The sequence below is a fragment of the Cricetulus griseus genome, assembly GCF_003668045.3.
Source record: "Cricetulus griseus strain 17A/GY chromosome 1 unlocalized genomic scaffold, alternate assembly CriGri-PICRH-1.0 chr1_0, whole genome shotgun sequence".
Taxonomy (NCBI): Eukaryota; Metazoa; Chordata; class Mammalia; order Rodentia; family Cricetidae; genus Cricetulus; species Cricetulus griseus.
This window is the reverse complement of record NW_023276806.1, coordinates 152,641,752-152,663,540: the sequence shown is the minus strand read 5'-3', so window position 1 is coordinate 152,663,540 and position 21,789 is coordinate 152,641,752. Positions and strand designations below refer to the sequence as shown.

At 43.7% G+C, this 21,789-nt stretch overlaps 1 protein-coding gene across 2 annotated transcripts in view; it reads right to left on the bottom strand.

The window, feature by feature from the left end:
- Glt8d2 (glycosyltransferase 8 domain containing 2) overlaps positions 1 to 16,848 on the bottom strand; it is a 33,081-nt gene extending 16,233 nt beyond the window's left edge. The window contains exons 1-2 of one of the 2 annotated variants that reach the window (XM_035450634.1): positions 16,645 to 16,848; positions 2,457 to 2,510 (exon numbers count right to left, since the gene is read on the bottom strand). In XM_035450634.1, the coding sequence (XP_035306525.1) occupies positions 2,457 to 2,475 (19 nt within the window). In that variant the 5' untranslated portion in view covers positions 2,476 to 2,510; positions 16,645 to 16,848. The remainder of the gene's footprint in view (positions 1 to 2,456; positions 2,511 to 16,644) is intronic. The other variant, XM_027392535.2, reaches the window with a different exon arrangement.
- Positions 16,849 to 21,789: the final 4,941 nt, after the last annotated feature.

Sequence of the window (21,789 nt, the reverse complement as noted above, 5' to 3'; positions counted from 1 at the left end):
AAAAGGAAGGAAGGAAGGAAGGAAGGAAGGAAGGAAGGAAGGAAGGAAGGAAGGAAGGAAGGAAATCCAGAACAGCAGCTTGGGCAGTCTGGGGCTGACTGCACACAGCATGTAGAGTGCATTACCTGGTGAGCTGTGGCCAGCCTCCTCAAAGTCCCAGGCAGTCTGGTGGCAGAGGCCTCAGACTCAGTCACCACAATTGCATGAATATTTGATCTGTTATATAAACAACTTCATTTCTAGAATGCCTTTTGTGAACTACAGCTAATTCTGAACAGACTTAAAGGGTAGAAGTGAGTTGTGCTTCAGTTGATTGAAATTCCAGTCCAGGATGACATGCAGAGCATCCTGGCTCCGGGTCAGGACCTCAATGCTTCTAGGTCTCAGCCTCCAGCTGTTCCACATTAGTGATGATTTCTTGGGATTTACCAAGAAATGGGATGGTGCTGGGCAACACATTGCTTGTTGTTGGTAAAATGACTGGGGCATTAGTGAACTGCCATGTGAGTGCTGGGTATTGAACCTCAGTCCTCTGAAAGAGCAGTCAGTGCTCTTAACCACTGAGCCATCTCTTCAGCCACGACTGGGGCATTTGTGTTCACAGAGTTAGGCGACATCAAATAGTGTAAAAAATAAAAGCCAGTTTCTGACTTCAACATTGCAGGCAAGCAACACAAGATATTCAAAACTGAATGTTCTTCTAATTGAATGTATTTTACAAATAATCTTTTCATGACAAGAGATAGATATTTTCATATTTACAGATAGGATAGAAACTTTGTTATGAAATACACCTCCAAATATTAAACATGAATGAATTTAAAGAAGACATCTAATGTGGAAGCCAGAAGGAACACAGATGACTGAAATTGGGAAGATGTGACTTTGCCATAGCCCAAGCACAAGTGTGAAGTGTGGGGTGTGCTGTGACCCAGCCCTGTGGCCCCAGGCTCACCAGGCAGAGGCAGGAGGATCACAGGGAGTCCAAGCCTGCCTGAGCTATACTGTAACTCTGTGTGGGGAAGGAAAGGAATACGAATCTGGTATACGAAGTCAGATTCAAACCTCATTTTTATCACCTCCTAGCTGTGCAAACAACTTCCCCAAGCCTCTGTGGGCTTCCCTTGATACAAATAAAAATGTAAACTATTTCTCTAAAGGCAATTATTGGCTTCAAGCTAGTCTATTTTTTGACCCTCAAGCTTTTGTGTTCATATTTGTAAAAGAACTGACCTAGAGAGTCTTTGATTCCTTCCCAAAGTACACGGGGCACCTTTTGGTGGTTCAGTTTGCTGAGGTTCAGCTTCAAGCTCTCCCTCCCACCCTTTTTTTGGGGAAGATTTAGCCATGGATAGCCACATGCCAGGAAGAAGTAAAAGGTCTACATGTCTCAGGAGATCTGATGACTATTCACCTGCCACCGTGTTTAGAGAGATGGCCCAATATCTGACCCTCCCATGACTGTGACCACTAACAAAACGTTGCCAGGAAAAAAAATTTAGGTTAAGTATGTCCCAGGCAATATTTGGAACATAACACTAAAAATAATTCCTCATTTATATGAGGTTCACATTTAGTTGGATGCCTTTCATTTTCATTTAAATCAAGCAACACTAAAAGTAATAGTAACAGCATTAGGTTATTGTGTTTTTCTCTTATATTTTTGGTTGTGAGCCTAGCCTTTAACAGCTGAGCCATTTTTTCCAGCCCATTTTTCTCAAACTAATAATGTTCTATCTAAATCAGAAGAATATGGATGTTTAAAAGGTCTGATGACTTGACATGACCCTTTAAGAACAAGAATAGAACCTTACAAACGCTTAGGCATGAATGAGAATACTTATTTAGAGTAAGGAAATGATTGTAATAGCAGGTTTTATTAAAAAAAGATCTGATCCAGGTCTGGTGGTGGTGGCACATGCCTATAACCCCAGTGCTATGAGCTGGAGGCTAGCCTAGTTTACAGAGCTAGTTCCAGGATAGCTGGTCTATCCAGAGAAACCCTGTCTAGGGAAAAAACCATATATATATATTATATAATGGTCAGTCCATTTCTAACCAAACTCTCAACAACATCCCACAGGAATCATCCAATGACCATGCCAAAATTGCTTGTGGGAAAATGATCTATGAAAATCACACACACCGGGCGGTGGTGGCGCATGCCTTTAATCCCAGCACTTGGGAGGCAGAGGCAGGCGGATCTCTGTGAGTTCGAGACCAGCCTGGTCTACAAGAGCTAGTTCCAGGACAGCCTCCAAAGCCACAGAGAAACCCTGTCTCAGAAAACCAAAAAAAAAAAAAATCATACAACACACACACACACACACACACACACACACAGAGAAGAGAGAGAGAGAGAGAGAGAGAGAGAGAGAGAGAGAGAGAGAGAGAATCATTAAAACACTCTTCGGAACATCTTTCTTCATAGTTCTTTTCACAAGTTCAATTCTTACTTTTGCGTAGAAGAGCCATGTGTATCCACCTGGATAAGAACGAGGACCTGTGGACTAAAGAGCAAAATGTCATTAAAAGAAAAAAATCAATGCCAAAGACACCAGTTTTAAGACCTGCATCTTCTCTGGAAACCTGGTATGTTGGAAGTATATATCTACCACTGCTGTTTGGGGGAGAAGATAAATATCTCTTGGATGTGGTCTCTGTTTCTTGTTGCTGTGATGGAGCATCCTGACAAAGGCAACTCAAGAGAGCACCGACTTGTTTTGGCTCACAGTTCAAGAGTATAGCCCATCATGGCAAGGAAGCAGGAGCTTAAAGAAGATAGTCACATTGCTTCAAGAGTACAGTCCAGCCAGGCGGTGGTGGCACATGCCTTTGGAGGCAGGGGGAAGTGGATCTCTGGGTCCTATACTGGCATGTTCTATAGAGTGAGTTCCAGAATAGCCAAGGCTACACAGAGCAATCCTGTCTTGAAAAATAAAGCAACAGCAACAACAAAAGTTCAACCATTAGAGACAAATTTTATTTTATTTTGTGTAGCTGTTCTGCAACTTGTTTTGATCAAACTGGTCTCGTTGAACTCACAGAGTTTCACCTACCTACTTTTTTAATTAATTAAATTTTTTCATTTATTTTACATCTTGACCACAGTTTCTGCTCCCTCCCCATATCCCCCCATCCTGCCAGTGGTCCTACTCTGTAGGGCACACGAGCCAGTCAAAGATGGCACTGAGGGAAGTCAAATGGGCACCTAGGCATGTGATAGACTGACCTTTAATACTATTGGCTGCCTGTTTTCCCGATCTGTGGTGTTTTGCTTTAAAAGATGCTTGCTGTGGAACAATAAATGAGTTCCTGCTTGACTAGACTCCCTGATGCGTCTGATTGTCTCCGGGATTCTGGGAGGCTGGGGAACAGGCAAGCAGTGCACTTACTCTTCCCAGCTCAGCCTTCCATGGTTGGGCTAAGACCTTGCACTCCTCTGTCTCCATCTCTGTTCAAAAAGGGCCAGGCCTCCCATAGGTGTCAACAAAGAATGGTACATCAAGATAAGGCAGGACCAAGCTCTTTCCTCTGCATCAAGATTGGGCAAGGTAATCAAGCATGGGAAATAGGTTCCCAAAAGCCAGCTCAAGCACCAGGGACAGGTCCTGATCCCACTGCTAGGAGCCCTCACCTACCTACCTGCCTCTGTCTCCTGAGTGAGAACTGGGACTAAAGGCATGTGATACCACATCTAGACTCTACATCTGAAAACCTAAAATAAATTTTTATGACATTTATATATGCATTAATAATGCATTTTGCCAATCAGTCCAGATGGAAAATGACTTTTTTTTAAAGTTTACCATAAATAGCAATTTATCTTGGAAACTCAGTTTATTATAAAATTAAGTGGTTCTGTCTACTGTATGGTCCTTCAAGAGAACTTCTGACTTTCACTTTTGACTGGAGGCTGTAGACAGTAACTAATAAGCTCCAGGAACCAGCAGCACATAGTCTAAAGGAGGCAAATGAGATTCGACATACACCAGGGTTTCTGCACTAGAATGTGGTGAGAATTTGTTGACAATGACCCAGGCAACTCATCACCAGAGATTTGAGGCAAGACTTTATTTCACTATAAATACCCAATCACACTGTCATCTCTATTTCCCTGTCCTCTCCGGCACACCAAGGAACTCAAGAGTGCATTTGGGTGGCCCTCCCCAACCCTCAGTGAAACAGCACATTGCTTAGAATTTCTCAGAGATAAGATCTTAGGTATTTTTTTAATCCATTTACACCTCCAAGTGATACTTATTTATCTAATTTTCAGGGGTAATGCCATCTCAGAATGGTTTTAGCCACATAGTTCCTCCTCCCACTTGCTGAATGAAGCCATGTGGTACCAGAGTTCCAGAAGGAAGTTCTTCCTTGGGCACTTCTACTTAGGTCAGTAAATTTTTCCTTCCTTCCTTTCTTCCTTCCTTCCTTCCTTTCCTTTTTCCTTTTTCCTTTTTTTTTTTTTGAGACAGGGTCTCACTATGTAGCTCTGAATATCCTAGAACTCACTACGTAGACCAGGCTGGTCTCAGTTTCATAGAGATCCAGATGCCACTAGCTCCTGAGTACTGGGATTAAAGATGTGAGCTTCTCTGTCTGGCTAGGTTCAATTACTTTAAAACAAATACATTTGCTATGGCCAATATGTCGAGTGGAGGAGGGTCATTTAGGTCCACTGCCTCCTTCAATTCTTACAATTCTTTTTCACATGGAGACATTACTCTTCGTTCTTTAAGTGGGGAAATGTGGCTCAGGAGGGCTCAGAGACCCTAGCACACATCCTGCCTTTGAAATTCTCCCCACAGTGTTCCTGTTTTGGGTTTCTGAGTCTTGTTCCGTTTACTGTCTTTATCCTCCAGTCAAATGTCAAAATCACACAGTCTGTCAGTGGTAGAACAGGTACCAACTCAAAATGAATGAACCACAAAGTTCTAGAATTCTCTCTAGGATTCCATCAGGGGCCAGTGAGTTTGGTGCCAGGTGGTGGAGTTTACTGTGCTCAAGTGCTGCCTCAGCTGCAAATGGGGGCTCATCTTTCCCTCTCAGGCTGCCAACTCTGAAATCTCCAGGAGATGAAACAAGCAACTTCAGAAAATTAGCACTGGTATGGCTACTCGCAAGGCACCACAAGGAGTCAAGGAGGAGGGATGTTCCTGAAGCAGACAGAGTGTAGGAAGCTCTAAGTCACATGACATCTCCTTGAGAAGCAAAGCATTCCCACAGAAAGCCTGCTTTATACAAACGGTGGAATGTACCTCTGTTTCTCTGGCATGTACACAGTTCGGTCTGCAGCACTGGGGAGGGTGGGCCATGTTAAATTGTATCCTCTTCTCCATCTTACAGTTTCATCTCCTCTCTGATAACATGGCTTTATGGACCTTAAAATCCCAATGGTAAACACAACAGAAACTTCTGCAGTCATAGGACCAAATAGAGATCATTCTCCAATATGATAGCATGCTGCCAGGTTAGAAGGCCATTTTGCAGTCACATGAACTAAGGTTCACATCCTAGCAGCTCCACCATACATAAGACCTCTGCCCTAGGAAAGTTAGATACCATGCCAATTCAAGAAAAAAGTAAGCCAATAATATAGTGAGAGGTTGTTGGGAAACAAGAAATTCATAATCTCAAAGTATCACTTGATTAGTTATTAATTGCAAAAGGGACTTCTCAAGAATTGAAGTGGAAAATCCCATCTCAGTGAAGTACATGGATTCCGCATCATCAAAAGCAGAAAAAACTGAAACCCTAGTCTCAGGAAGTGAGGGACACTGGGGTATTCCCTCCAATGTCTTTTCATCTATTCTATCAAGAACAGGGCACAGTCAAGTCCAAATTGTGCTTCATTCTGAACTCTTTGAATATGTGAATGTCTTGAAAGAACAAAAGGCTGACTGTTGTCAAGTGAGCACAATGTGCTGGTCACATTGCCTTCTAGATCTCTGTGTCCGCTGTGTTCTGCTATCAACTTTGGTCAGGGAAGCTTCCTCCGCAGTGAGTGACAGTCAGATTCACAACGCTCAAAGCACTGGCAATAAGAGATTTCTGAGTATTCAGCCATAAATGGGACATTTATATGATGGGGGGGGCAAAAGAGCCAGAGGAAAGAGTACTGTGGATCACAGTCTGCCAGGCAGCACATGACCTTTCGAAGTCACAGCAACTATGACTACCTGTGTAAGACCTGCACAAGATTGGTCTGTCAACATTCTGCCACAGATAGGGAGGGCATCAGGAGCTCTCACCACTCCCTTAGAGCTTACAGGAAATGAGTGAGTGGGAGGGGGCAAGAAAGGGTAAAAAATTATCTTGGGTTTGTAGAGACCACTCAGTGGTTAAGAATGGACCAAATCCAAGTTCAGTCCCCGAGCTCCATTTGGGTAGCTCATGACTGCCTGTAACTCTGGCCTAGAAAGCTAAAGCCTCTGACCTCCTCAGGCACCTGTGCTCACAAGCATACCCTCCCCTCCCTCACCTGGTCTCACAAACATATAACTAAATAAAAACAAATCTTTAAAAAAAATACTGGAACATCTCTAGAGACTCGACAGTGAGAGTGAATAATGCCCCTGACTATGTACTTAAAGACAGGGTATCTGGGCAGTGGTGGTGCACGCCCTGAGTCCCAGCACAGAGGCAGAGGCAGGTGGATCTCTGTGAGTTCCAGGCCAGCCTGGTCTACAGAGCGAGTTCCAAAGCAGGCTCCAAAGCTACACAGAGAAACCCTGTCTCGAAAAACAAAAACAAACAAAACAAACAAAAATCAATAAACAATTAAATAAATAAAACCAGTGATATATTTATTATTGGAAAAGGTAAGGAATACCATTGCATCAATGTTACATTTCCTTAGTGGATAGCAATAGAATATATCCTCAAACACAAGAGACACACACATACATTTAGCAGTGAAGGGATAGGATATTAAGGGGTGTATACAAAGGAAGTGATGAAGACAAAGTGATTGTGACACGGAACTAATCATTAGTTAGTCAGTAAATAAATGCTTACTATACAATTCTGCTACACTTTCATAAGTTAAAATTGTATCTAAGCAAAAAGTATGGGAACATCACAGGAATAAGCTTTTGTGAGTATTAAATATAACAATCACAGAACACTCTTTAAACCTCATGTGGCCAACAGCAGAAGTCTCGTTAATAAGAGGCATTGGGGTTGGAGAGATGGCTCAGAGGTTAAGAGCGCTGGCTGCTCTTCCAGAGGTCCTGAGTTCAATTCCCAACAACCACATGGTCTCACAGCCATCTGTAATGAGATTTGGTGCCCTCTTCTGGCCTGCAGGCATGCATCCAGATAGAACAGAATACTGTATATATAATAAATAAATAAGTCAAAAAAAAAAAAAAAAGAGGAACTGACTGGTTGATACTAGAACAGACAACTCTATTACATCTAACTTCTAGAACTTTTTATGAATCTCCCTTCAAATAAGTTGACTGAGGTCAAAAGACTCAATCTTATCAAGATGTCCATAAGTGCCAACAAAGAGCTCTGCAGTTCAACAAGTCCACTAACATAATCCCAGTGGTGTTTTCTAAAGAATAGGAAAAGTTACCCTAAAATCCACATTGAAGTACCAGGTGTCCCATGAAGCCAAAGCATCCCTGAACAGGAACTAAGTGTCATACTCCCTAAGGTTAAATTATATTCCAAAACCACCACAATAGCAAAACAGTGTGACACTGACATGAAAACAGACACAAACAAATGGCATACAACAGAGAACTCAAAAATAAACTATACAAGCACACAGTCAACTAAGTTTCCACAAAGGTACCAACAATACTTAATGGGGACAGTATTCACAGTTCAGTCACTATCAGTGGAAAAATCTCGTTTTTAGATAAAAATAACAGACATAAAGATGGGAGGAGAAAACCAAGTCCCCAGAGCTGTCCTCTGACCTCCACAACCAGGCTATGCCATGCTCAGTGATTAGGGGCACTGAGTGTTCTTGCAGAGTACCTGGAGCTCAGTTCCCAGCACCCACATGGGAGGTCCCCAGGTGACCCAGTGCCCTCTGCTGGCCCCCACGGGCACTGTGTTTATATGCTACACTTAACATGTAGGCAAAACACCTCCTATACACACAATATAAAAATAAATAAATCTATTAAAAAACATGTAGAGAAGGAGGCAGAGACCTGAGTCCAACAGAAAATCCAAGGTCTAAAGCTGAAGTAGTGAATCTTTTTAAATATTTTATTTATTTATTTATTTTGGTTTTTTTGAGACAGGGTTTCTCTGTGGCTTTGTAGGCTGTCCTGGAACTAGCTCTTGTAGACCAGGCTGGTCTCAAACTCACAGAGATCCACCTGCCTCTGCCTCCCGAGTGCTGGGATTAAAGGCGTGCGCCACCACCGCCCGGCTATTTTATTATTTTTAATTATATCCACATGTATAGCTGTGTACATGAGTGTCAGTGCCCATCAAGGTCAGAGGCTTTGGATTCTCTGGGAGCTATTGTGACAGGTAGTTGTGAGACACCTGACATGGAACCTAACATGTCTTCTATGCGGTGGTGTGAATTAGATGCTCCCCGTATACTTGGACATTTAAACATTTTGTCCCCATGAATGGCACTGTTTATGGCCTTGTTGGGGAAAGTATGTTACTGGGGGCAGGCTTTCAGGTTTTAAAGCCTTATGCCATTCTGTGTGCTCTGTAGCAGGCTTTCTTCGGGCCACCAGCCCCCAAATCATGACAGGGAGACTTATTATTAATTATGAACTCTTTAGGCTGGTTTCTAGCTAGCTTTTTCTCCCTAAACTAAAATCAACCCATTTTTATTAATCTATGTGCTTCCCTGAGGCTCACTTACCTCATTTATGTACTGTCCATCCTGCTTTCCTTATTCTGTGTCTATCTGTCTGGCTCCTGTCTGGCTGGATGGCTGGCTAGCTCCCCTTTTCTCTCTGCCCACCAACCCAACCTTTCCCTCCTCTGCTTAGCTATTGGCCATTCATCTTTTTATTAGACCAATCAGGTGCCTTAGGCAGGTAAGGTAAAACAGCAACACACTTTTGTACAACTAAATAAAGGCAGCATAAAACAAATGCATCACATCTTTACATAGTTAAACAAATATTCTATTTGTGAGCTGGCAACTTGTGTTCCTGCTGTCATGCCTGCCACTTGTTGCCATCAAGGACTCTGGAACCATAAGCCCAAATAAACTCTTCTTCCACAGGCTTCCTTGGCCATGGTGTTTTTTTTTTTTTAAGATTTTATGTATTTATTATGTATGCAATACTATGCTTCCATGTATATCTGCACACCAGAAGAAGGCACCAGATCTCATAACGGATGGTTGTGAGCCATCATGTGGTTGCTGGGAATTGAACTCAGGACCTCTGGAAGAGCAGTCGGCGCTCCCAACCTCTGAGTCAGCTCTCCAGCCCCTGGCCATGGTGTTTTATCGCAGCAATAGAACATCCAATGCACTCTGCAAGAGCAATATGTGCCCTAACCACTGAGCAATCTCTGTAGTCCCTGTAGTACTTAATCTTGATTGTCAGCTTGACAGGACTTAGAAATCACGTAGGAGACACATCTCTGTCTGTGTCTGTGAGGGTGTTTCCAGAGAGGTTTAAATGAGGTAGAAAGACACGCTCTGGGAGTGGCACTATCTCACATGCCAGGGTCCCAAATTAGGATAAAAAGGAGAAAGAGGGCAGAATAGTAGATTCATCACTCCTTGCTGCTTTCCCAGCCCACTGTCCTCCCTGCCATGACAGCCCATACCACACTGAACCAAAATTAACCCTTTTTTTTTACTTGATTTTGTTGGGTGTTTTGTCTCAATGGCAAGAAAAGTAACATTGGGTCAGAGCCTAAGAGGACACTGTCTGGGTTATCAAGGTTCCTGAATGCTAGAAGATTCCATGAGATGCATCCCTCGGTGGTATGCTCACACCCTTCCTTCACACACCCCCTGAACACTGTCATAGGGAAGTGTTGTGGAATATTCCTTTACACTCTGTGAAGATATGTCACTGTGATTAGTTTAATAAAAAGCTAAACAGCCAATAGCTAGCTAGGCAGGAGAATCATAAGAAGCCAGACAGACTTAGAATGGATCAGAACACACAAATGGGATAGAGGTAAAATGGGATAGAATGTAGATGAATAAAAATATAGGTTAATTTAAGTTATGAGAGCTAGTTAAGAACAAGCATAAGCTATCAAACAAGCTTTCACAATAAGAAGTCCCTGCGTGGTTATTTGGGAGCTGGCAGGCAGGAAGGAAAAGTCTGACTATAAGAGAGCTCCCTTATTTCCCGCCTTTCAGGATGTGCCCTTTTAGTCTCTTCTACTGTCCCTATTACTTATTTATTGTTTTGTTTTTTTGAGACAGGGTTTCTCTGTGTAGCAGCTCTGGCTATCCCAGATCTCTCTTTGTAGACCAGGCTGGCCTTGAACACAGAGATCCACCTGCCTCTGCCTCCCAAGCACTGGGATTAAAGGTGTGCACCACCACTACTCAGCTCCATCCCCATCTCTTTAGCTCCCACATCCTGAACTTCAACATAAACATGGTTGAAGAAGAACACCCCATCTATGTTTTTTTTTCTCTTCTCTTCCTCCTGAAGAAACTCTACCATGTTTTTAAAAAATATTTTTATTGAGCTATATATTTTCCAACTCCTCTTCTCTCCTTCCTTCTCCCCTTCTATCCTCCCCCTGCCCCCAACACTCTCAATTTACTCAGGAGATATTGTCTGTTTTTCCCTTCCTAGGTGGATCCATGTATGTCTCTCTTAGGGTCCTCTGTGTTACCTAGATTCTCTGGGATTGTGGCCTGTGGGTTAGTTATCCTTTGCTTTATGTCTAATATCCACTCATGAATGAGTACATATTGTATTTGTCTTTCTGGGTCTGGGTTACCTCACTCAGGATAGCTTTTTTCTAGTTCTGTCCATTTCCCTGCAGATTTCAAGATGTCTTTTTTTTTTAACCACTGAGTAGTAGTCCATTGTGTAAATGTACCACATTTTCTTTATCCATTCTTCAGTTGAGGGGTGTTAGGACCAACACCTTTGTGAAGACTCTGCGAATGCGTGAAGCCTCAGTACACATGCCCAGTTTTCCCTTTAAAGGTTCCCACCTTCTCCTGCCTCTCTCTCTTCTCCTTCTCTTGGGTTGGCTGCCAATCTCCTCATCTCACTCCCCTCTTTCCCTTTTCAATAAAGCTCCACGTGAGTTTGTTCATTCATAGTTCATGTTTCACCACCAATCGCTGCAGCAGAAACTTAACAAGGGTCATCTAGGTTGTTTACAGGTTCTGGATATTACAAACAATGCCACTATGAACATAATTGAGAAAATGTCCTTGTGGTGTGAGTGTGCATCCTTTAGGTAGATTCCCAAAAGTGGTATTGCTGGGTCTTGAGGTAGATCGATTCCCAGTTGTCTGAGCAACTGCCATACTGATATCCAAAGTGGCTGTATAAGTTTGCACTCCCATCAGTAATGGAGAAGCGTTCCCCTTACTCCACATCCTCTCCAGCATACACTGTGCCCTACCATGCTTTAAACATTCACACTTTTAAAATTACATGACAAGCACACTTACATTTCTGTCCCCAGCTCAAACATCTCATATGGACTCCATATACATAAATCCCACTGGACACTTGGCCTCGCTGCTTGAAGGCATCCATATGTTCTATTCTGAGTTCCTGATGCTTCCCCGAAGTACACATCTCCCACAGTCTCCCCCAAACCAGTTATCTACAACCTCATTTTTCTAATTGTTCCACCAAAAGAAAACTGGATGTTACCTTAAGTCTCTCTATGTCCATGTGCAGACTGAAGACACATCCTCTTGGATCTGCTTTCAGAATACACCCAGAATTATCAGCACCCCTAGGACCTCCACCCTGACTGACCAACACCATCTTTGACTGTACCATAGTACAGTCTTATAGAAGTTCTGCCTTATCTCCCTTCAGCAGGTCTACAGACAAGCAGCTGTGGTGAGCCTGAGTCACACTGTGCCTGGTGCTCAGCTCTGCCCCAAACCCTCACTGGCTACAGGCTCCTAGGAAGAGCCAAGAGTGATGACAGTGCCTCTCCCTGAGACATCACATGATCACCCTGGCCTCCTTGCCAGGCAGACTCCAGCCTCAGAGTCCTTCCGCTTGTCACTCCCTCAACATCCCCTCCCCTCACAATCCAGAGTGTTGCCACCTCTCCACCCATGACTCTTAGTAAAAAGTGCCAAGCTCCACTAGGCTGCCCCTGCTATTGTCCCCTCCCAAGTCTGTTCCCCAGTGAAACATCGGAAGCCTCACAGAAGCTGGGAGTTTTGTCTCTGTGTTCACTGACTTGTGTTCAGCACCTAGCAATATAATCTCTCAAACATACCAATAGGCCAGGATGACTGTGCAGCCCTGTTACAGGACAACCATGGACCTTGTGTGTTCATCATGAACTCAGCACCTCAGGCCCTGGGAGACCCCTTTGGTGCTCCCTGCCATCTCTTCCACTTCTCCTTCCACACTGGGGCCATCACTGGCTCTGATGAGTTACACTGCCTAACTGGTGCTAGGTCTTCCTTCCAGCCTGCTTCATCTCACCCCCTTATTGACTCTGAAGTGACCTCTCATCCAGCCCTCCCTCCTCTCCCCATGCCCAATCAATCACTGACATAACTGCCTGTGGGCTTTTTTTGTTGATTGATAATTATATAAAGACACTGTGAAACATATAAGGCTTCAGAAGCCTCATTTTTTTCTGTTCTTTGTTTCACTTGAAACAGTTCAAGTTTACAAAGGTTAAAAGAATAAATCACCCATGGGCTCTTCATCAGCTGGCCAGCAAGGCGTTGCATTTGCTCAGCTGTCCTACTCTCGAACACACACATACTTTGACGTTGCAGGCATTGTGCAACATCACCCCTAAATATTTCAGCATGCCTCTTTTAGAATTTTTGTTTGTTTAGATTTTGAGGCAGGGTTTCTCTGTGTAACTCTGGCTGCCTTGGAACTCTCTCTTTGTAGACCAGATTGGCCTCAGACTCACAAAAAACCTCCTGCTTCTGCCTCCCAAGTACTGGGATTAAAGGTATGTGCTACCTGGCTCAGCATGCCTCTTTTAAAAAATGAGGGTAGGGCAAGGGCTAGGGAAATTGTTCTTTGGTTAAGAGTGCTGGCCACCACAGCATGGAGGTCTGAGTTCAAATCCCAAGCACCTATGTAAAAATCCAGGCATTACCATGTTCGCCCATAACTCCAGTGTTATGGGGGCAGAGAGAGGAGGACTGATGGGTTTAGAAGTGCTGTCTCAAAGGAACAAGGAGGAATAATAGCATGACACCTGACATCTTCCTTTAGCTTCTACATGAGCAAACATGGGCCCACACACGTGTACACACACACTCATATACATATAAACAAAGCAAGGGTATACTAAAGTGCAAACAAACAAAGACATCCTCCCACAGAACCAAAGCACCATGATCACATCTAAGAGAAATGACATTAATAACATCATCCGTATTCTACTCCCTTAATTCCAATCTGGTGTTCTATAGCTTGGCTTTCTATCTTTAGCTGTTTTTTTTTACTCTTAATTGGTGCCACTTCCACTGTTTTTTCACTTGTCACAACTCTGACACTTTTGGAGAACACAAGACAGTGTGCTTTAGAACTGTACTGAATGATTTGTGGCACTGGGTAGATGGAGACGGAGACACTGTGGCTAAACAGTACATTGGCGCAGCTATATAAGAGAAATAACACCTAACATCTAATAACATGAGGCAACTGGAGTTGACAACACATAGTTGTACATTTTAAATAGCTAATGTGTTTCCAATACAAAGAAACAACAGGTATCGGTCTGTGTCGGCTTTAATCCCAACACTTGGGAGGCAGAGGTGGTAAGTCTGTGAGTGCGAGGCCAGCCTGGTCTACAGACAGCCTGATCTACACAGAGAAACCCTGTATCAAAAAAAAAAAAAAAGAAGAAGAAGAAAAAAAAGAAATAACAGATGTTTGATGTGATAGAATACTAATTTAGCCAGCTACTTACTCTACAACTGAATTGAAATGTCACATTGTACCTTATAAAAATACAGTTATCTGTCAGTTTTAAAAATGAGCCTACTTCCCCCACCTAACTCTGAGCATTCCATTCTTGCTTAAAACCCTGAAAATTGGTATCCCTGAAAATTAAGGTGAATAAACCCAATGTCAAACCTCTGGCCCTGATGAACAGCTCATGACTAGTGCCTACCAGTCAGCCTCTCCACACCCAGATCTACATCTTCTGTCCTCAGCCTTAATGCCAGCGGCACCCCTGCCTGGAATGCCCTTTCCTCACTTCCTTCAGGAAGTGACTGGCTTGCCCGCTGCTCGCCCAGTACCTATTCCTTCTGTGAACTCTCCATCATACCCTTTCTTTTCTTTTCTTCCTTCCTTCCTTCCTTCTTCCTTTCTTCCTTTCTTGTTTTCCTTTTTGGTATTTCAAGACAAGGTCTCTCTATGTAGCCCTGGCTGTCTGGAACTCACTCTATATGCCAAGCTGGCCTCAAACTGAGAGTTCACCGGCCTCTGCCTCCTGAGTGCTGGGATTGTAGGTGTGTGCCACCATCCCCCAGTCTCTAAAATCATGCTGTGCCTGTCTCCTCTTGTGATGGCTGAGAACAGGAGTGTGACTCCCCTCTGGGTCCATCTGTCCTGTCCCACAGCCAAACCATAGCAATAGGGGAGGAGGAAGAAGGCAACTCCTTGCCTACTCACCAGGAGTGCTATAAAATAGAGCATCATAATAGGAGCCAAAATAAAAACAGTTGTGGCCACCACAACCTGGTCCAAGATCTAACTCTAATGTATAAAATGACTTAGTGGGGCCCATCCTATATGGAGAGATACCTTGCTCAGCCTAGACACAGGGGTGTGGGAGTGGGGAGGTGCCTTGGTCCCGCCTCAATGAGATGATGAGACTTAGTAGACTTCCTAGCGGAGGCCTTACCCTCTCTGAGGAGCAGATGGGAGTGGGGGGGGTGAGGGGAGTGGGAGGAGAGGAGGGAGGGGGAACTGGGATTGGAATGAAAAAATAAATTAATTTAAAAATTAAAAAATAAAAACAGTTGTGGTCAGAACAGGAGCCCCCAGAGCATGCTTCAAGCAGCACTCACTGATGTGATAAAATGGCTCAACTTTGGGAACAACCGTGTTAAGCACCCTTAAGTGATATTCTTTATTGTAACACTTCTTAGGACATTTAAGGTATTTTCCTACTTCTTGGTCCATCTGGGGTTTGTGGAGCTAATTTCCTGTGGGATTGTGTCCTCCTGAACAGTCTTTTAAAATCTCTGACATCAGGAAAGCAATGTAAGAAACAGTGTTTCTTGGGAATGAGAAATGAAAACTGTGGCTTAATAAACACGCCTTTCTCTCTGAGAGGAAAGGTAAACAGCACAGACAGAGAAGAGAGAGCTGGGGGTAGGTGTTTGAGTGGAAGAAGGAAGAAAGCAAGGCCCTGGGGAGAAGACATGTTGGGAGACAAGGGACACTTGAAGCCACCAGAATGTCAGAGGAAGGATGCATCAAGAACAGGCACCTGCCCAGTGCAGGACATGTGGTCATTCCTGTCATCCGAATTCATTATCAGCTTTGCCAGGGAGGCAGGCACCCTGAGGCCTTACTTCCTTGCAGACCCTGTGTGTCACATGTTTTATTATATCACTTCATTTCCATTTTACACTCGAGGAAATGTAGGCATTGCAATGTGATATGACCAGAATCAAGTGTCTAAAGATCCTCCCAGGCCCACAGCCCAGGCTTTCACAACTGCAGGGCGCAGCTCTGGTGTTGGCTGTATCAGAGGGAGGACTAGAATTCTATTATGTAATACAAAAAGGATATTGCATTGAAGTGCAATACCAAAACATTTCCAGAAAAATGCAAAGGCAAGGCCAACCCACGAGCGTCACATTGGCTAGCAGGTTGCATGGGCCAAACGCTGCATCTCTAAGCTTGTTCAGACGCTTAGACACTATCTAAGTTCTCTGTCTTTTCAAGTTCTGTGCTTACTATCCAGTCTTAACTTTATCTATCATAGATTAACTATGAGGGTCTCCTGGACTTATCAGAGATAGTGCATGTACTCCTAAAGGGAACATGAGACAGTTTTCCATGTTAAAGCAGACATCGTGGTCCCTGTACCACAACAAACCCACAATTGCCAGCTCTATGATGGAGGCTCCAAAACACTTTCTGAAGACAGATTCCAAAAACATGAATCATAAGTCAACTAGGTCATTTTGGCTCAGAAGCAGACTCACATTATCTAACTCCAGATCTCCATCCTTAAAATACAATGCAAACAAACCACACTATTAGGGCAGGGGTGGGAGGATGTAGATAAACTGTGCAAAAACAGCCCAAGATAGGAAATGTTCGTACACGGAACGACTTTGATTTGTCGCATAGGGAAGCTTCTGCTAGTATGATGCCATTGATCAGCAGGGACTTTTGGAGGCTGTCTGTGGCTGGGGCGGTCTGACCCCTCTGATGTACTTTGAGTTCACAGCAAAATAAACAGCACTGTAGGCAGAGGAGGCTAAATGGAAAGAGTACCTTGCTTGTAAATTGCTCTATTTACCTGATGGATGGTGAGGGAGGCTTTGGGCTTCTTGGTCCAGAACCGGGCAGGGCGGAGCGTTCAAACTGCAGCTGGCCTCGCAGGGGCAGCTAAGCTTCGCTTCTACTGCTTCTAAGATCCCATTGGAAATCCCAAGAGGCCGGGGAGCCCCAAGGCCAATGCTCTGTTTCCAGGACAGTGTGCCTCCGCTGTCCACACCCACCTCCGCTTGCGTTGACTTGAATGGCTCGGGTTTCTTCCACTCCTCCTCCAGTGGCTGGGAATCCAAGCCTTGTGCCTTAGAGGCTGCTCCTGAAACCACTTCCAGATGTGCTCCTAAGGCAGGCGGGTTGGTTGGCTGGGGCATACTTCCTCTCACAGCTTTCTCTTGAAGTCTGCGTGCGAAACTCTCTCCAAAACAAGGCTGTTCTGGAGTAAAAGATTCAAACTTAGGGAAAAGCAAATGCTTGGAGAGTGAATTTATACCATGACGTGTCTAATGTAAATTTCAAGAGAAAGCAACAGTCAGGTTTGTGCCGACAGTATTTTAAATCTCCTGTACATTGAAATGTTGTCATGGCAAATCAAACCGCAGACAACTGCGGTCTTCTACTGAGGCTGCGATAGACAGAAGTTCCCAGATGGAGTGCATTTCTGCCCGAAGTGGAGAGGAATCAGGCAAGGAGCAGACTTGATTACAACCTCTGCCGCTCTGTAGTTTTGCAGGTGATGCCCAGAAACCCAGGAATGGTACCAGCACTTTGCCCAGGGTCATGGAACATACTCCATAATGGCCCCTCTCTAGCTGCTGTAAAGAGCTCTTTGCTGGCTGCTTCCATCGCAAGTGGTCCTTTCCTTCATAAATACAATGCAACTCACACTGGAATTTCAAATGTCCAAGACCCTCAGTGAGGGGGGGGCTGTGGGGAGAGGAAGAGTGACACACGTGTCTGCTTAGAACCAAACACTCAAGAGTAGTTGTAATAATTATACAGTTTGGGAGACTCTGGACTCCCCCTAACCAACAACTCATGCGGAGGTATCCCATGCCCGGCACTGAGATTTTCATTTGATAGCCCTGCCTTTTGGGAACAGCATTATCCACCCAGGAGGGTAGCAGATGTGGTAGAGTGGTCCTGAGACATGTCCCCAAACAGCTCAGCAGACAGCACCTTAAGCCGATGCTGGTCCAGTTCAGTTGGTTCCCAAGGTCACCTCATCTTCATCTCTCATCTACTTAGGACAATGTCTGACCAGTCTGTTGAATAAAAGGATGATACACCCCAAAAGTGTGCTTCCAAATGGAAATCCTAACTGTCTTCATAGAACTTACTTACTGTTCAGATGAACTGAACTCTGATCACTATTCTCGGATCCTTTCCCTTGATGCCTAATGTCTCTAACTCCAGCTCATTCCCTTCTATTCCTGCTGTGCCCCACTTTGAGAATACAAGAGGCCAGCATTTCCATGCTGTATTCCTGGATTCCTCCTTATGAAGTAAATGAGACGGGGAAGAGATACAGGCTTTCAGTGACACACTAGTAGTGCAGTAGACCAGCCTGGTCTACAGAGTGAGTTCCAGGACAGCCAGGAGAAGCCCTGTGTCAGAAAACAAAAACAAGCAAACAAACAAGCAAAAAAAAAAAAAAAGCATCATGCATGGAAAATCCTCAGAAAAGCCTGATAAATGGAAGTTAGTATTGTTGGTGCTTTCAAATAATACTTAAATGAAAATGTAATGATAATATTTAATTAATTTAATAATAGTTTTATATTTAAGCAGTTAATTGATAAAGACTGAATATATTCAAGACATATTTCATGATGACCTGATACACACACACACAAACTCTGTGCTGATTACCAAGTCAAATGAACACATCACCATTTATTTCTGTTGTACATTAGATTCCCAGAATTAATATGATCATCTTGCAGCTGTCAGTTTGTACCCTTTGACAAACATCTACCTGTTTCCTGGTCCCATTCCTGGCAACTATTATTCTACTCCCAGTTTCTCTTTGTAAGCTTTTTTTGCTTGTTTTCTTTGAGACATGGGTCTCTGTGTAGCCCTGGCTGTCCTGGAACTTACTTGATAGACAAGGCTGGCCTTGAACTCACAGAGATCCACCTGCTTCTGCCTCCAGAGTTCTGGGACAGGCTCCAAAGCTACACAAAGAAACCCTGTCTTGAAAAAAATTGATTTATTTATTATGTATACAGTGTTCTGCTTGCATGCCAGTACAGGGCACCAGCTCTCATTACAGATGGCTGTGAGCCACCATGTGGTTTCTGGGAATTGAACTCAGGACCTCTGGAAGAGCAACCAGTGCTCTTAACCATTGAGCCATCTCCCCAGCCCAATCATCTGTTTTTTTTTTTTTTTTTTCCCTTGAGGAACATCCATACTGTTTTCTATAGTGCTTGTACCAATTTTATTATTGATGTTGAATAAAGAAACTCCAAGGTATGAAATAGGAAAGAATTATACCAGTAAGTTATTTGTAACTTTGTACAAATGTGCTGTTTTGTCTCATGATTTAGTGGAAAATCTATGAAGTCTTATCTGAACAGCAATGTCTGTAGTTAAAATGCTTCTGCGGTGGCATTCCAGTGGAAGTCTACTGTCTGGAACTTCCTAGAAAGCTCCCGCTTTTCTGGCAAAGGACCATTTGGAGCCTTGCCCTTTCTTCCCGTCTGAAATCCAACCTGGATGCTGAAAGAGGAACAGTCACTCTTCCTTCCCGGGGATCAAAGACCCACAGTATGCTGCTGCAGATGGCCACCCAAACTGTGCATGGAGATTAGAGTTGAGTGGTCAACATCCTGACAGGTCACAGATGGCTCACTGCAATCTAGGAATAGTGGAGATTTTTAAAAAGCACTGTTTGCTCTACGTGCAAATCTTTAATCCCAGCACTCAGAAGGCAGAGGCAGGCTGATCTCTGTGAGTTCAAGACCAACCAGGTCTACAAAGTGAGTTCCAGGGTAACCAGAGCTACACCGAGAGACCCCATTTCAAAAGAAATGAGTAAATCAATATAAATGAATGAATTAAAAAGGACACTGTTTGAAAGTGTAGGGAGGGATAGGAACATAGAGTTAAGAGAGCACAAGACCCTGGTGTTGGCAATAACCAGGAGCCACTACCACCCTTAGACCAAAGGCTCCAGCTCTCATGTCTCAGTTTGTCTCTTAAAGGGTTATTTATTTATTATGTATATAGTGTTCTGTCTGCATGTATGCCTGAACTTCAGAGGAGGATGCCAGATCTCATTATAGATGGTTGTGAGCTGTCATGTGGTTGCTGGGAATTGAACTCAGGACCTCTGGAAGAGCAGCCAGTGCTCTTAACCTCTGAGCCATCTCTCCAGCCCCTTAGTATGTTTTTAAACTAAATTTTAAAAAGAAAATCATTGGGCTAGGGAGACTTCTCAGTGGTTAGGGAACTTCTTGTTCCTACAGAGTTTGATTCCCAAAAACCTCATTGGCAGCACACAACTACCTAGAACTCCAGCTCCAGAGGATCTGTTGCTCTTTTCTGGCCTCTGAGGGTATCTGCACACACACACACACACACACACACACACACACACACACACACACACACACACAATAAAAATCTTAAAAAAAACAAGAAAATAATATTGTAACAAACAGGCTATACCATACCATATAGCCCAGTGATAGCCTACATCATTTAGGTATGCTCAAGTATTCTCTATGATGTCATACCATAATACTACTTCACACCATTTACTTAATGATGTATTTATCTCAGAACACAGGCTCATGGCTGAACATGATAATATCTGCCCTTCATGTGCACTATCAATCTGTGGTGCCATTTATCATTAAAATATGTATCTGAGTCATTATTCTTTTAAAGTCAAACATTTATTATTTCTTCTTGCCAACAGGATTAACTTATGCTGAGTCTTTTGAAAATGTCTTAGGTAACATCTACTCATTATTTTTGACAGTTTCATACCTGTATATGTTTTGATGATGGTCATGGCCCCATTTCCTTGTTGTCTTTCTCCCCTCTCCTGTTGAATCCTTCCTTCTCCCCAACTATTCAGTCCCTTTTCTGTTTTCATATCTTATGTGTGTGTGTCCCACTGGATTTAATTAGGGTTGCTTTTGAATATGAGTAGAAGGGTTTTATGAACTCAACGAAATTGTGTTTAATACCTGCATAAGACCTGCTGTGGACCTACCAATAGGCCTTCATGGATGGTGGGGGTAGAGGATGAAGCCCACGTCTCCCTTAAAGAGCTGTTGGCAGTTAGTGGTTGAGATAATATCTCCTAAGACTAATGAAGGAAGGATTTTGTAGTAGCCAAGTCAATGAATTACGACACTGGGTCAAGCTGATAAGTTTATGTTTGTTTTTTTGTTTTTGTTTTGTTTTGTTTTTTGCCTTTGTCTTTCATGGCTGACCTCCAAGATCACACACAGGAGGTGGAAATGTCAATAGAAGCTCAGTCCCTCCTGCTTGATGGACCACAGTTGTGGGTTATCATCTCAGCAGCTTGACCTTCAGTGTTCTGGGCTCTTCTCTACCACCTGCTAAGGGAGCAACTATGGCTTCTGCACCCAAGTCTTGGCATTGAGCTCTCACGAGCTATAACTGGTTTGCTCCCTTGGCTCTTGAGTCTAAGCCTCTGCTCTGGTAGCTAGGTTAGATTCTACATGGCCTAGAGCTCAGCCTTGCTCTTCCTTCTGCCTTCTCCATGGCCTGGCCACAGCTCTAGCTGAGACCATGGCTGGAGCCTATGAGCTGTCAACAGACTTCTCAGCTGCTCTGTGCTTCCCTCATCTTGAGAACAGTACCTGTGCCTGCTTAGACACTGCTCTTGAGCCCACCTACGAGCATTCCCCAGAACACAAAGCCTTGGCCTGAGTCCTTAAGCAGGACCTTGTGGATTACACTCAGCTGTCTGCCACCCTTGGGCTCAAGTCTCTATTCTACAGCTACAGTGCTCTGCAGCTAAGAAACAGGATTGGAAATGGTAGTAATGTAACAGAGGTGATGATGGTAGAAATTATAATCTTACTGAATGACAACTGTGTGCTGGACATTACCCAAGTACAGCACGTGTTCTTGCTTTCATGGTCATAGTTCAAAAGGATAATAGATTGTCTATGTTCTCTGCACCTCC